Genomic DNA, 16227 nt, shown 5'->3' with positions numbered 1-16227 from the left:
TCTTAAGGCCGGTTTATAGTCCTCCATAAAGTGCTGTACATAGACACGGAGAGCCCTCTCCGTAGCCGGAGAGCCTGTCAGAGTACCTCTTCGTAGCTTACGTGTGCATCAGAGTTTCCGTTGTCCGGTAATTACCGGTCTTTGACCAGAAACAAATGAGGAGGACCGAAAATTCTAAATGTCTCCGGTCAGAAATCTGCGCCAATTTCTTCTAGCGGAAACACTGGTGTGCATCCAATATTTTTAAACTATCCGTCGACGCAACGGAGACGGTAAGGGCTGTGATTGGTCCTCTAACATAATAATTTCCGGCATCAACCGGAACTTCCCCGGTTTGACCTTGCACCTTATTTACTTCATACATTGTTTACTTTGCACATTAAGGACCAATAAAACACCAAATAGGATTTGTAAAGCTTTGGGAGTTTATTTACATAACTATTTACCTGGTTTGTAGTCAACATATAAGATCGATCGTGCGGCGAACTGCATTGCGTAGACATCCCGACGGAGAACTTCGAATGCTCGAGGGGTCTCCGTAGTTACGGAGACTGGATACGGATTACGGATACGGAGTAGTATACTTTGGCCTTTAGTCTCTGGCTTTGTCTCTCTCTTAGTGTCTGTCTTTGTCTGTCTCCTAGTCTCTGTCTCTCTTTTTGTCTCTGTCTCTCTTTGTCTCTGTCTCTCTTTGTCTCTCTCTCTGTCTTTGTCTCTTTGTCAATATATCCCTCCCCAGTGTTTCCCATCACACCTTTTGTTTCAATTTCTTGTTTGGTGGCCCCTGTCGCCGTGCTAATGTATTTTTCTCTCTCCCTCCCTCCCCCTCTCCCTCTTTCATCCAGTTTACGGGGCAGAGGCCTACAGTTTACCATGGCACTCTGAACTCTGACCTTTGGTGACCTGGTGAGGAGAAGGAGGTAGGAGGTGGAGGCGGAGGAGGGGGAGGAGAAGGAGGAGGAGGAAGGAGGTCAGTTACCCTGGGAGGAAGGAAGATAGGAAAGAACCCAGTGTGAGACTGACGTCGGCCACAGCCCTGCTCCTCTAGCCAGTAGCCAACGCCCTCCTAGCCTCAATCCCTCCCCCACACAGAGGCTGACGTTATGGGCAACACGGCCACCAAGTTCCGCAAGGCCCTGGTGAGCGGAGACGAGGCCCTGGCCTGGCAGCTCTACGAGGGGAACCCCCAGTTCAGGGAGGGCCTGGACCCCAACGCCTCGTACGGGGAGCCATACCAGCACAACACCCCGCTGCACTACGTCTGTCGCCACGCCATGACGCGGCTCCTCAGGTAACGCGCACTAAAAAACACACAAAACACTAAACAAGTTAACTGAAGTATTGATTCAGTCAGCCTTCGTGACTTATAGTCTACATTAAAGACAATATGGTTAAATCTCAATTATGAAAGACAGGACGGTTAAATTTCGTCAATTATTTTCAAGAGGTGCCATTATCAAATGGACTCCACCCTTATTCTAAGTAATACTCCTGAACAATTCAACGCAGCTGAGTTCTCCCCTCATGTATCTGCATCTTCCCACTTTTGGTATTGTTATTGTTTGTCAGAAACAATACAACTGGACCGTACTGCCACGGTACTCAAGAGATGTAGTGCTACTAAGTATTCAAGAGATGTCCTGTGTAGTTAAAATAAGGAACAACCTTAATTTGAAGCATCATGATTGTTTGACGACACAGCTATTGATGCCCAGTGAGTGTCAGAAACACTCGCACTTAACAGCGCATTCCCCGCCACTGATATGAGAGTCTGAAGTACTGCGTAGCTTCAGGCAGAGCCCTATTGTATAATGTCTTGGTTGTTACACAGAAAGACCATTATCACATTAACTAAATCCTCATATCGGACTGATAGCGACACCTTTCCGCGACACAGAGGAATCAAACCATGTTGACGTAAGCCTGTTTGGACGGTAATGACAGTCAGACTTAGCGGGTCATGATGTGTTGTGCTTGGAGAGCAATACTTTAACCATGCTCGGCGTGATGCCCGTGAGGAGGAACCCAGCTGTGTGCAAGGTGCGCTTGTTAAGAGGCACAAACTCTTCTTCTGCGTTAGCGCCTGTTAACGGTAAATACATCTTAAATGGGGTGAGCGAGCAAATCTGAAAAAACAGTGACAACAAGGGTGAGAGGGTTTTTCTCTTTCCGTAGGGAAAATCAGGCTGCTTGCCATGACCAAGACAGCTGCCTCAGTGACTCAATGGCCCTGCTAACCTCCTCCTCCTCCTCACACGCCTCGCTCTCTCCCACCGTTTCTCACATGATTACAGGGAGGCCAGAGGAAGCAGTTTGAAAAGGCCAGTTAATTGTGTGTGTGTGTGTGTGTGTGTGTGTGTGTGTGTGTGTGTGTGTGTGTGTGTGTGTGTGTGTGTGTGTGTGTGTGTGTGTGTGTGTGTGTGTGTGTGTGTGTGTGTGTGTGTGTGTGTGTGTGTGTGTGTTAATGGGAGGATGCATCCCTTCCTACTAAGCTGTATCAAGGCCAGAGAGGAGGAGCGGCGGCCAGGAGAGCTGCTGATCACCATCAGAGGAATGGCCTCTGAGTACAAACAGTTCGGCTGGACAGAGACACACACAGATGATGGCTTTCTCCCTCTCTCACTCACACCTGCGTTCTCTTACAGACACACACAAACACACACACAAAGAAACAAGTTTATAGTTCGGACAGCAATGCTGCTATTGTCCCTCTTTCATTTAACCCCAGCTCACAAATCAGAACCTGGTCTCCAGCCAACTACACCGCTAGCCACAACACAAAATTATCATAACTGGAGTATAACTAGAGTTTCCGTGCACGCAACTGTAATTAAATAATAATAATAATAATAATAATAATAATACATTTAATTTAGAGGCGCCTTTCAAGACACCCAAGGTCACCTTACAGAGCATATAGTCATCATTCAAAACTATGTAAAACAGACTAGGAATAAAAGGAAAACAGAGGTTATACATGAAGAATAATAATAATTAATAACACTCAAAGATGCCTAAAGTGAAGGGGGGACCTCACTAACCACCACCAATATGTAGCACCCACTTGGGTGATGCACGGCAGCCAATCGGCGCCAGAACGCTCACTACACACCAGCTTGAGGTGGAGAGTTAGGGATGAGGTGGAGAGTGAGGGAAAAGAACATATTTAAACACTATCGACCATATTTAAACAATATCGACCACATGTAAACACTATCGCCCACATTTAAACACTATCGACCATATTTAAACACTATGGACCACATGTAAACCCTATCGACCACATGTAAACCCTATCGACCACATGTAAACCCTATCGACCACATGTAAACCCTATCGACCACATGTAAACCCTATCGACCATATGAATATTACTATATCGAAATATTACTATAAACAAAATATCTTTGTTTGAGTGCATGATATAATAACATTTTGCCTATCATGTTACGAAGTATAATATTTTTTTCCCCTATTACGTAATGAGGCAAGCAGAATCATTTTCTCCTTATGTTATCAAGCAAGCATAATAATTTTCTACTTATAAGCCGTTTTCACATATGTCCTCTGCATTTTTGCTGCATTTGCATATCAGGAGATTCAACCCTGAGGGTGATTCACACTTGATGGTGATTCATGCTTTATAGGCGGACATCAATCAGTGCGTTCACATGCCTCAAGAAAATCAAATTATTGGGTTAGTCCAACTATGATTGGATTATTAAGATGCATGTATACACCTTAGTCAGACTAAAATCGAATCAGATCGGGTTACTCATAGACATATTACAACCAGTAGATTATTCGATTGGTAGTCGAATTAACGCATGTTTCTATCAAAGGTCAACCAAATTGGATTCTGCGCATGCTCAAGATCTTTTCCGGGGGGGGGTCAGCCGATTTATTTAAAAAGGTGGCGCAGAAGATGGAGGAACTCGGTGTTGTTCCAATGAAGCCGGTGTCGTTCCAATAGTTACCCCCTATAACAGGGGTCGGCAACCCTTGGCACGCGTGCCACCACTGGCACGTGGCAGCATAATCATTGGTGCACTTAAAAAAAAGAAAGAAAAATATACATTTTTATTTTATTATTATTAAAAATGTTCACCGCACAATACGACAGCATAATTATTACTTGATTATATAATTACATAATTATTTGCACTTTATTCTGTTTTTGGCATTCCTCCCAGTGCAAATATGAGTAAATGAGTTACTGAAAGCAGTGGCAGTGTTCTGAAATGGGATCAATTGAGAAGAAAATATAAAAAATATTGTTGCAAGTGGCCTGTATGCATCGCCTTCACATGGTTTTGCAAAGCTGTACATGTCTTAAAGATATTGATTGGATGGTTCCAACATTCTCATCTATTCTTGTTTTTTACATTTCTCACAGTGCAAATATGTTTTTGAATGAGTTTCTGAAAGTGGTGTTTTAAGATGGGACATATGTAATTATAATTTGTAAGCCCATGCAGCAAATAATCAACAAAAAAACATTTACAATTTTGATGCATGATTGGACTATATGGAAATAATACAATTCCAGGGGTCTCATTTATAACCGTTGCGTACGCACAAAACGGGGCTGAAATTGGCGTACGTGACTTTCCACGCCAAGGTTGTGATCTATAAAAAACTAACTTGATGGGAGAATGTGCACAGCCCTAAGCAAACTCTGACCCATCCGTACGCATGGTTTGGAGGAAAAGGAGAATTGGCGACACAGACGGTGTGGTGGTGAACTAAAGTCAGACAGAAGAATTGTAGAGTGAGAAGAACGATTATGTTTTATCATCGCCCTTCATAAGTTTAATTTCAACCCGTATCATGCGTTAAATATATGTAATCAAAAAATTAATTTAAGTCAACTGCGTTATTCCTCCAGAAACTCCAGAAACATCTCCTTAGAATAGAAATGAAAAAAGTCTCTATATTTAATTCCGTCACTCCTACTGTCCACTGACGGCGCAATTGCATGGAATAAAGCATCAGTCCAACATGTGTCAATAACATAATATTTTTATGTGACACTGTAAACACATAATCAAATGTCAATTAAATCCCAAGTGTGGAAAACCAAGCCACATACTCCTCATCACAATCGTTATATTATTGTCCGTTCCTCTTGATGCTTTTCATGACAAATCAGGGATTAAAAAGGTGTTCAAAATCCTTTTACGTGGGTGATTACAAACTGATTATCCAAGGTGTTCTCGTTCAGTCTTATTACCGTAACCTTATAAATACAGCGGTGAGCCCCGTGCGTAATGCTGCACCATAGCACTGCTGGCACTGCTGGAGGACCATGCAAATGGCAGGATTCGGAGGGAGAGGGTCTTCTGGGACCATAACGATTTATTCCATTTGGTATATAAAAATATGTACCTTTTATGTCAGACCACTTCTTTTTTAATCCTGGGACTGTGCGCTCCGTGTTACTGACAGAGTTCACTGCTGCAGCAACATGTTGCCACTCACTCTGCTTTTTGTTGTTAGTGATCCCAATCCCGTGACCGCCAAACATAACTACTTTTCGGGCCTCCACCTCACACACACGTGTCTCCGCTTCAACCTCCGTGAAATTTCGCTTTTTTGCTATTCTCAGTCCTTCTGCCATTGTTTCCGACAAGACCTAATACTTGCATCTGAGTCTGTTTTATATGCAGATCGCATTCATGAGGTATTTTGCATTGACCATTTATGGTTAAAAAGGGGCGTGTACAGGGCGGAACGTGAAGCTGATTCAGCTGCGCACACTTGTAGGCCCTCTGTGATTTATAAAGCAAAGATTGCTTAGAGGTGTGCGTATGCAGGGTTTTATAAGTCTGAATATTTTTTGGCGCACGGAAAACTTGGCTTTTGGGCGTACGTACACTTTTAGTAACGATCCAACGCACAGTTTTATAAATGAGACCCCAGGTCTTCTGGAAATGTTTTTGGTTGCTGTGTCATAATGCAGCTTAATATTGAATATATTGTTGCTTAAGGCACACTCATTAACGAGGAAATGTCAAACTGGCACTGCATGTTAAAAAGGTTGCTGACCCTGCCCTATAAGAAGCGTATTTGTGTGTGCGAGAACGGCAGCGTGTGTGAGTGACGTCAGCGAGTCAGTGGACGAGCGAGGAGCGTTACCGTGTGTCAGTGTAGCGAATGAACGAGTCCGGTTGTATCTGTGCAAACTCTTACTGTAAAGTTAGTGGAACTACGAATAAAGTACCCAGTCTGTCAAGAATTGGTGGCCGTTTCATTCCGACCATATTCTGACCTATAAGCCGACCCACTGCTAGTCAAAGTGAAGGGTTTTGCCACCGGGAGAACATCGGCCCTGGAGGGGAACGTCTCCCCTGTGCTTCTCGACTACGGTCTGGGAGCCGACAGCAGGAAAGGTGTAACACTTCGATTTCACCCAGGGCTGAATTAAAAGTACATGTTTTTCTCAAGTAGTAACTTCGGGCACATGTCAAAATAAATGTATTTTTCTTCCGATGTGTTTACGATCTTTATTTCTTTCATTGTGCCGCGGCCGTACTGACTTGGATATTCTCTGATATTATGAATTTTAAGGTCTGCGTCGGGTTCTCCCACTCTCTGGTACTTCGACAACAAGTAAAGACTCGCAGTGGGGGTTATCTCGGCCATGGTGGAGAAGGAATTGGGGGAAAGGAACTTTGGCTTTGACTCTCTGAAGTCCAGATTGAACAGCGTCATGGAGCAGAAAGGAATTGTTGCCGAATGCAGACTCCCGGAGGAGCTCCTCTGCCGCTGCCGGAGGAGACCGCATATGACCGAGAGGTCGGAAGTTTGTTTTTGCTGGTGACGTTAAGAGGTCAGCCGGTGGCTCTATTACCACTAGTTGAAATGGATACAGCGCCACCTATCGTACCGTGGTATGAAATTCTTCGGCCAATGAATCGATTTTCTCACAGCCATGTATAATCTGACAATTGCAGTTGTCCAATTGAGGAGTGTAATCAAACTATGGCTTCAATCTGATTAAGCTGTGCATGTAAACATACTGCTTGTCAGTACGTTTACATGCACAGTTTAATCACTAGAATCAACGGGAGGTTTAGGGGGATGGGCTTGCAAGGGGCGGCATTTGACTTAGGGTCTTAGTTTGTAAGAGGTGGGATAAGTGCGGCCGCTGTCATTGCAGATTGTTTTGGTTTGTCCACAGACAAAATGGAGGCAGAACAGGCAGAACTCATCGCGATCATCTTAAATGTTGCTAAAATTATGCATCATATATTCCGTTGCGTCCACAAAATCCGAAGGATCGATCGATGAAAGTTTGGAGCATGAGTTAGAGACAAATAGAAGAAACGATGAAGAAAGAATCCCGAACGACTGCGTTACCGGAGAAAGAGGGTGTATTTTTTGCTTCATTTCACATATAACAAACACTTGATTTCTGTGTTTAATTGAACGAAAAGGATTTGGGAGGACGGGACCCTATAATGTTCAACTGTTGTCAATAATAAGAAAAAACATTTTCTCAAACTTTCTACTCATTCAAATATAAGGTAATTCACATTTCCTACGGAGAAAATACTACCTCAGGGGTATTATTCAGGGCGCAAATGCAAGGATATGTTCACGCGTACAGCCCATCAGGAGAATATCAGGACTTAAGGTGCGTTCACACCAAACGCGAAGGGGCGACACGATCCCATACAAAGTGAACATAGAGACGCGAATCGGGCGACAAATTTGCTTGAGTTGAAATATTTCAACTTTGCCGTGACATTCGCGTGATGACAGCCAATCAGCGTTCAACAGCGTGGCCACTGAGTGACATGTGTAACGTAACAGCCAATCAGCGTTCAACCGGCCAACCGTTCCCTGCAGTGCAGTCCGGGGTGAACCGCAGCAAATTCGCCAGACAAAACTTGCACAGCGCAGTTGCACAGTTTTATGATTTGTCGCGCGACAAAAATTGGGCGACAACGCGAACGGGAGACAAATGTGTCTTTTGGTGTGAACGAAGCTTTACACTTTTGTCTGAAAGCAACTAATGTGTGAGCATTTGATTACATTATGGAAAGAGTCAATTTATGGGTCACGGTGGTAATTGTTCAATGGAAAGTGTAGTATACTATGCATGCAAACGTATTCAATAGCTTTAACTGTTATTCAGGGATCAACGTGCATTGACATTTAAAAAAATAAATGGCAACTACTATTGGTTAGTTTAAAATAATAACAAACAGCTGAAAATTGTGTTCATTTACAGCAGCACCTTAGTGAAATAAACTTAGTTTAAAAACAGCTATGGCAGCAACCTTCCTAACTATAGTGAAATAAAGCAGGCTTGTGTGAGGGAAAGGGAGGGAGAGGTGTGAGGGCAAGATTGTCGATTGTACATTGGCTACCTGACTTGAGTTTACAGGGCTTAAACTCACAATCCCAGCTTCCCAGAGTCATATTGTACACCTATAGTTGATGTTGCAACATTGTTCTGAGAATAGACCAATGTTACCTATTTTATCAAAACTTACAGTACAGTAATTGCACTGATAAGTCAAATGAAAGAAAATGTTTAGACTGTCTTTCGGGGGATGAAATTATGAAATCAGTGCACAAGTACAAAAAAGTAAAGCAAATATTTTTTTGTTACTGTAATACAGTAAAATGCTCAGCTGAATTGACTGCATAAAAAGCTTTTCGTAGGCCAACAAAAATTAAAAATAAGAATATAAATTAGTTGAAACAGATCTACATATAAATCAGTATGTATCCCACCTCCGATCCTGATCAGGCCAAAGGAGCTCACCTACAAAACAGCAGTGCTCACCTGAGGCCTCTTTATGCTCTGACACATGATTGAAGTGTTTTGCCAGTTGAGTTTGAACAGGTGTGAAGTGAGTTTGACTTATTGGTAATTATTTGTTGCGTTTTGAAGGCCAGTGTTTCCAGGTGAACCAAGTGTGCTAAATGATAAGATTTATGCTTAGAGTTTTGCAAAAATGTAAATTAGATTTTGTGTGTGTAAAAAAACGTTTGAATTGTGCTTAGAGTTTATCAGTCTGGAGTCTTGTAGTTGATACATGAGCTTCAAGTTTTCAGAATTGTGTGCATAGTTCCATTTTTGTGAGTATACAATCGAGAAAAACGAAAAAAGAAGTACGATTTCTTATAAAGCGACCCGTTTTTAGTTCAGTTTCGTTGAGTGTAAACCCAAAGAGGACAACCCTCACTGTGGGCTGGTTCCAACTTCAGCACACCAGGCACACCAGGCACATCAACACACACACACACACACACACACACACACACACACACACACACACACACACACACACACACACACACACACACACACACACACACACACACACACAGGCACACACACACAGGCTTTCTAACTGCATCCTGATCAGATTACACAGGAGCAGCTGCCCTCGCTGTTGGCTGCTCAGCATCTTGCTTAATGTGGTCTTGTTGGCCTGGTGGACTTGTGAAGCTTATGTTTGGGTCGTCTATCTGCAACGCATGTCCACTGGAGGTGAGGGGAATTGATGAACTAGAGCAGGCATCTCCAAACGGCGGACCGCGGCCCGGGTCCGGACCAAGTGACGGTCCTATCCGGACCCATGACCAATTTAAAATAATTTATAATAAATATATATATATATATATATATATTTTTTTTTATGATTTCACTATACAAAGCCTGATTATGTTAGTAAAATCATTTCTCACTGAAATGCAAATTGAAAGGCAGAATAGTCTGTAGTACAGCATAAAAACAGCAAAAAGCATGATGTATGATGTGATCTTGTATGATCTTCACAGAGCGAAGATCATACACTCACCGAACTCCCCCCCCTCCCTGCGTCTGTCACGGCATGTGCGTAATAGCGTCACTCAAAAAATAGCCAATCAAATTTTTTCTTTACCGGAGGAGCGATTTGGAATGAGAAAATGGCTTGCTCGAAAATAATGAAATTTGACCCTTAAAGGCACCCAGTGCAACTTTCGAGGCTTAAAAATAAACATTCAATTTCTAGTCTTTTTTACACGTAGTAAGTTTCAATAACTCCATACCATTACATACCGACATTTAAGCAGCAAAGATGAGACGTCGTTGTGTGGTGAGAACTGATACAAAATCGATACAAAATCGAACAACAATGCCGCCATTTTCTTTATTTTTTGTAACCTACAATAAATAAAGCAGGCTTCCAGTCAATGGAAAAATGGCTTCTCCCCACCGGCGATTGTTGTTATTTTCTATCAGTTCTCACCACACAACGACGTCTCATCTTTGCTCCTTGAATGTCGATATGTAATGGTATGGAGTTATTGAAACTTACTACGTGTAAAAAAGACTAGAAATTGAATGTTTATTTTTCATTGAATGTTTACATAAAGTTGCACTGGGTGCACAAACACAGATCCTTCGAGGAAAAGTATCCCCAGTAGTCAGAAGTAAGAGCGTGGAAAGTATCCGAGCTGAGAGCTCAGTATGAGAGGTCTACGCGTGTCTTCACACACTCATTTACAGGCCAGCAACGTGCAAATGAATGCTCAATTAAGATTGGATGGATTTTGGGGCAACATAAAAAAACTTTCAGTGACACGACTGTTGTGAAGGAGTGCTTGAACGCCGCTGCCGAGACGTTACTTGAAGGTAAACAAAGGGATGAATTGTGTGAAAAAATAAAGCAAATCCCAATGTGAGCTCCAACGACAACCAGAAAATCCGAAATGTTATCAGATGACACACTGTCACAGCTTCATGCGGCTGTTCAGAGTGCCCCATCCTTAGCCATTGATGAGTCTTCAGATGTAACGGATAATGCCCAGCTTTTGGTTTATGTGCGATTGTTTTATCAAGACAAGAAAGAGATATGTGAGGACCTGTTGGGTCTAACACCACTTGAGACACTGTTTTGCTTACTTGAAATGAAGGCCTAATGCTCTTTTTTTGTGTTTATTTGAAATGTAGGCCTGGTGTACCTGTTTTGCTTACTTGAAATGTAGGCCTAATGCACTTTGTGTTTATTTGAAGTGTAGGCCTAGTGTTCCTGTTCTGCTTACTTCACATGTAGGCCTTATGCACTTTTTATGTTTACTTGAATTGTAGGCCTAATGTACCTGTTTTGTTTACTTGAAATGTTAATATGCGTTACTTTGTCTTACTCGTTTTTCATGGTTAAAAGTAAGCTATTTGGAAATTGAAAATAAATACATCTGAAATTATAAGGTAATATGCCGTGTTGATTGTATTTGACAAAAGAAGGCTATTAGGACGTGGTAGGTTCAGACCTTTCTTGGAAGGAATTTTTAGTAACTGGACCTTGTTACTAACAGTAACAGGTACTGTTGTGTATACTATCTTGTTGTATGGGGTCTTGCATTGTGTACTGTTTTATGTTAAGTAGGGTTCAGTATTGTATGTTGTGTGTATGCTCTTGGTGTGTGTGGTTGTGTAGAGTTGTGTACATCCATACGTGCAAGGGCAAAAAATTGTGACTGTGATTTCACGCGCAGAGGCCAACCCTGTGAAGACACCTCCAACCTCGCTCTGCATATCTCCCAAACAGAACTAGGTGTCACTTTTCGCACAGGTCGGGTGATACGTGTGGAGTACTTGTTTACTTTGAGTGTGTGGGGGTATGTGTTTGTGTGTGTATGTTTATGAATGCAGTGTGCTGTATGAAGGATAGGGAGTATGCTTGTTGTTTAGGTGCTGGTGTTTCTGTGTGGGTTGTGTAGGGTTGTGATGTGCGTTGCCTTCAGTACCAGCATGGTGGACTGACGGGAGGAGAGGGTGGGGGGGGGGGGGGGGGGGGTTCGGAGGGTTCATCTGGGACATTGGGAGAAGAAGGAAGCAAGGGGAATTAACTGCCACATAGTTGCTTAAAAATAGTGTTTCCGTGAAACGTTCCCCTCTTGTGCGTCTTCCTCTGGGCATTCCCTCTGCCTCCTCATGCCTCCTCTGATCTCTGCATCTGGTCTTTTGTTTTTTTGTGCCTCGCTTGAACAACACCCATCACTCTAAAACTGCTCGACACTCATTTTTACATTTAGGGAATTTTGCTTTAATCCAAAGATGCGGCTTACAACGATTCATTCACACATTCATACACCGACGGCGGAGTCAACCACGCAGGGCGACAGCCAGCTTGTCAGGAGCAGTCAGGGTGAGGCGTCTTGCTCAGGGACACCAAATAACTCAGCTAGGAGGAGCCGGGGATCGAACCAGTGACCTTCCGGTTACCAGTCAACCCGCTGTACCTCCTGAACTAAGCCGACCTCTAATATCCCCCATATCACTCTGAAACTGCTCCACAGTGCCTAACTGTGCTCTCCACCCAGTGGCCCGGCGCTGTCACTCATTCAATCCGTTCACTAATCGTTAGCGCTTCTTTCCTTCCTGATATCTTAGGTCCTTCCTGTTCAGCAAGGAGGGGAACCCCAACAAGCGCAACCTGCACAATGAGACCTGCCTCCACGTGCTGTGCCAGGGCCCGCAGATCCTGCTGCTGCCAGAGGGGGCGCTCTCCCCTCGCCTTGCCCGGCCCCAGAGGGACGAGCAGCGACGGGCCGACAGCCTGCAGGTGGGCTTGGTCTCCCGCTCCTTAAATCACCTGCAAAACATAGGAGGCAGAGTCTTACTGTGTGTGTGTGTGTGTGTGTGTGTGTGTGTGTGTGTGTGTGTGTCCCACAAGATGATCCTGAGCTGGACGGGGGCCAGGCTAGGCAGGGGCCAGTATGAGAGGGCCAATGTCAACGCAACCGACAACCACCACAGCACCTGCCTCCACTACGCGGCGGCGGCGGGCATGAAGAGCTGTGTGGAGGTGAGAGAGAGATGCTCCTGAAAGGTCAACACCATTTAGACAGAGGGATGGCGAGAGGGAGAGATGTTTAGCGTTCTCCATGCTAAACTTATGCCGCTCCTATGCTTCCATGATAAATAAATAATAATTCTGTCTTCCTTACTCCCTCTGCCCCTTTTCATCTCTCTACCCTTCTCTCTCCATCTCTCCTCTTCACCTCCTCTCTCACTCTGTCTCCCACTATGGTCTCTCTCTGTCTCCCACTATGGTCTCTCTCTCTCTGTCTCCCACTGTGGTCTCTCTCTCTCTGTCTCCCACTATGGTCTCTCTCTCTCTGTCTCCCACTATGGTCTCTCTCTCTCTGTCTCCCACTGTGGTCTCTCTCTCTCTGTCTCCCACTATGGTCTCTCTCTCTCTGTCTCCCACTATGGTCTCTCTCTCTCTGTCTCCCACTACGGTCTCTCTCTCTCTGTCTCCCACTATGGTCTCTTTCTCTCTCTCTCTCTCTCCCACTATGGTCTCTCTCTGTCTCCACTATGGTCTCTCTCTCTGTCGCCCTCTACGGTCTCTCCCTCTAGCTGCTGGTGCAGAACCAGGCGGATCTGTTCGTGGAGGACGAGGAGCGCCTGACGCCGTGTGACCACGCCGAGCGCCAGCAGCACACGGAGCTGGCCCTCAGCCTCGAGTCCCAGATGGTCTTCTCCTCCTCCTCCTCCTCGGCCCAGGAGGCGCACGCCGACTCCTGCTTGATCCCCAGAAAGGAGGTGAGACTGAGACCCCCCGACTACAATCACGGAGAGGAGAGGAGACGAGGGGGAGTGTATGGTTAGCCGGTTGTAACTCCTGGCACTAGCTCACCTGTTGCAAAGGTCGTCTTCAATGTGTCTCTGTGTTTTCTTTGTCCAGTGTTGACCCTTGCCACCCAATACCGGTCTGACACCGTTACATTGACCACAATACATTGTTGGCGGGCTGGTTAAAAGGTTGAGTTCTTTATGTCGTTGGCTGTAATGATGTTTCACCTGTTGATATAACAGCACTCGTCTGCAGACCTTGGAGTTTGTCATTTTTATAGTGGCTGCTGATTTGCAACCACAGCAATGTTGTTGGCCAGAGGGTTTGTATCTGTCCTTGTCTGGTTGCTATGGTTTCCCAAAACCGAAACACGCAGAATATCATTAATCTTTGAAAAGGTCAGAAAATATTGAGGATTGAGGCGATCCTTTCACAGCAATTTGATGCTATCAAGGATTTATAGTTCTCTTTTGGATGGCTGTTCTCTCTCTCTCTCTCTCTCTCTCTCTCTCTCTCTCTCTCTCTCTCTCTCTCTCTCTCTCTCTCTCTCTCTCTCTCTCTCTCTCTCTCTCTCTCTCTCTCTCTCTCTCTCTCTCTCTCTCTCTCTCTCTCTCTCTCTCTCTCTCTCTCTCTCTCTCTCTCTCTCTCTCTCTCTCTCTCTCTCTCTCTCTCTCTCTCTCTCTCTCTCTCTCTCTCTCTCTCTCTCTCTCTCTCTCTCTCTCTCTCTCTCTCTCTCTCTCTCTCTCTCTCTCTCTCTCTCTCTCTGTGTGTGTGTGTGTGTTGGTCATACAGCTCTCCCTCCAGTCACAATGTATTTTCTCTGACCTGTTGATACTAATACTTGTGTCCCTTGTTCCTCTGGCGCCCCCTGCAGCCCTACGAGGGTCTGAAGCTGCAGGACCTGCGGCGGCTGAAAGACATGCTGATCGTGGAGACGGCGGACATGTTGCAGGCTCCCTCTTCACAGCAGAGGCGCTGCTCCGAGCACACGGTACGGGACCCCCACTGTGTGTGTACGGTGGGTGTGTGTGTGTGTGTGTGTGTTAATGTGTTAACATTGTGCGTCATTCAGACTGGGACCGGGAGAAGCTTCTGGAGGCGTGGATGTCGGACGGGGAGGGCTGCTGCCAGCGGTCGGGCGTGGCCATGCCCACGCCACCGCCCAGCGGCTACAACGCCTGGGACACCCTGCCCTCCCCCCGCACGCCCAGGACCCCCCGCTCCCCCCTCACCCTCACCCTCACCTCACCCACAGACAGCTGCCTCACCCCGGGGAGGAGGCCATGGCCACGGTGAGCACAGGACACTTCCTGTCCGTTGGCTAATCCCAGGCCAGCTTGGGGTTTATGTTTTTTGTTTTTTTCTTTTGGGGTCTATGATTGGCCGCCAGGCAGGTAGTGGTCATAAAGCTTTGAGTGTGTTGTTATGGTCTAAACACTCAATAGCTGCTTATACTAGCGGATGCAGCCTGTGAGTTAAAGAGAAGAGGGAGGATTGTGTTTGTTTTGTTACCAAATGAAAGAGACACAGCGTTTACCACAGCGTGGAGAACCTGGTCGCACCCCCCCAAAACTACAGTCAGAAAGATATACGTGCACATTTTTGTGTATATGTGCTCCTATATACAAAGGTTTGTTACCAAAATCGGTCTGCAGCATGGCAGCAAATTCGCTTCGCGATGGTAATGCCCTGATATCTATACAAATACTTGGTAAAAAAAAAATGTCACAAACAGGGTGAACAAGTCACCTGCTTATAATAACTGGTGCTTATCCAATTCCATTTCCGTTCATTATTCTCATGCTCTTGAATAGCGCTAGTGCTGCGCTACAATTCCATTGAAACTTTGCACAATGTACAAACAACAGTTTTATTTTTATGATCAAAGCAGTGTGTGTTGATGAGAACGGAAGCGGGTCGCGTTTCTAAATTGTGCACTCACACCGCCGCAGCCTTACAGCCGTGGTATGACCTCCGATGGCTCTAAACCTTGGCCTCGCGCGTTGATACCACTCATGATATGAACCCCAGAACAAGCCCATCCAATCCTGGACTGTGTGTCCGTTGTGCTGTGGGACGCTGACCGACAGCGCTCGGGGGCTTGGCTGGAGTGCAACCCGCTTTACACTGTAGCTCTGCTCTCACAGAGTCTGACTCGGCCCAAGACTGGAGCCCAAAGACGCAGACTTTCTCCACACAGCACCTACATATATATATAATATATATAGATATTGCAATTTGGCTTTTAAATATCAACAAACTAGAATTAACTTGTGTATTAAACAATTCGACTGTTTCAGAAATGAAATATCTTCGTTACGACGGTCCCTCTTGAGCCCTGAATGTAATCCTTCGACACCATCCTGCCATTCGCACAGAAATCCTTAGATATAAACATCACAGCATTTCAAAGGCTATTCACAGACTCATTGATTTGTTAAGCTGAAGCTTTTCAATGCAAAATGCATGAAATTAAGTTCAAATCTAAAGAGTCTAAAAGTCTTTGAGTCTTTGCAACTTCAAGCAACACACAGGGGCCTTGGAATATTGTTGATGTACTTTGAATTGGGTATTTGTTACTGCAGCCTTCACAAGGGTGTAGCCTGTGTATACAGGTTGCAAAGGTTGTTTTGTCAAG

The 16227-nt window shown here is 44.8% G+C and overlaps 1 protein-coding gene across 1 annotated transcript in view; it reads left to right on the top strand.

Moving 5' to 3' along the window:
* LOC132451589 (ankyrin repeat and IBR domain-containing protein 1-like) overlaps positions 1-16227 on the top strand; it is a 42920-nt gene that overhangs the window by 11034 nt on the left and 15659 nt on the right. The window contains 7 exon segments of the mRNA XM_060044159.1: positions 846-1291; positions 12401-12572; positions 12684-12815; positions 13373-13558; positions 14464-14545; positions 14548-14580; positions 14662-14881. Of these exon segments, the coding sequence (XP_059900142.1) occupies positions 1104-1291; positions 12401-12572; positions 12684-12815; positions 13373-13558; positions 14464-14545; positions 14548-14580; positions 14662-14881 (1013 nt within the window). The 5' untranslated portion in view covers positions 846-1103.

Source organism: Gadus macrocephalus, chromosome 22 (genome assembly GCF_031168955.1).
Source record: "Gadus macrocephalus chromosome 22, ASM3116895v1".
In the NCBI taxonomy this organism is placed as follows: Eukaryota; Metazoa; Chordata; class Actinopteri; order Gadiformes; family Gadidae; genus Gadus; species Gadus macrocephalus.
Note: the sequence above shows the minus strand (reverse complement) of the source record. Positions and strands in the feature narration are given on the sequence as shown.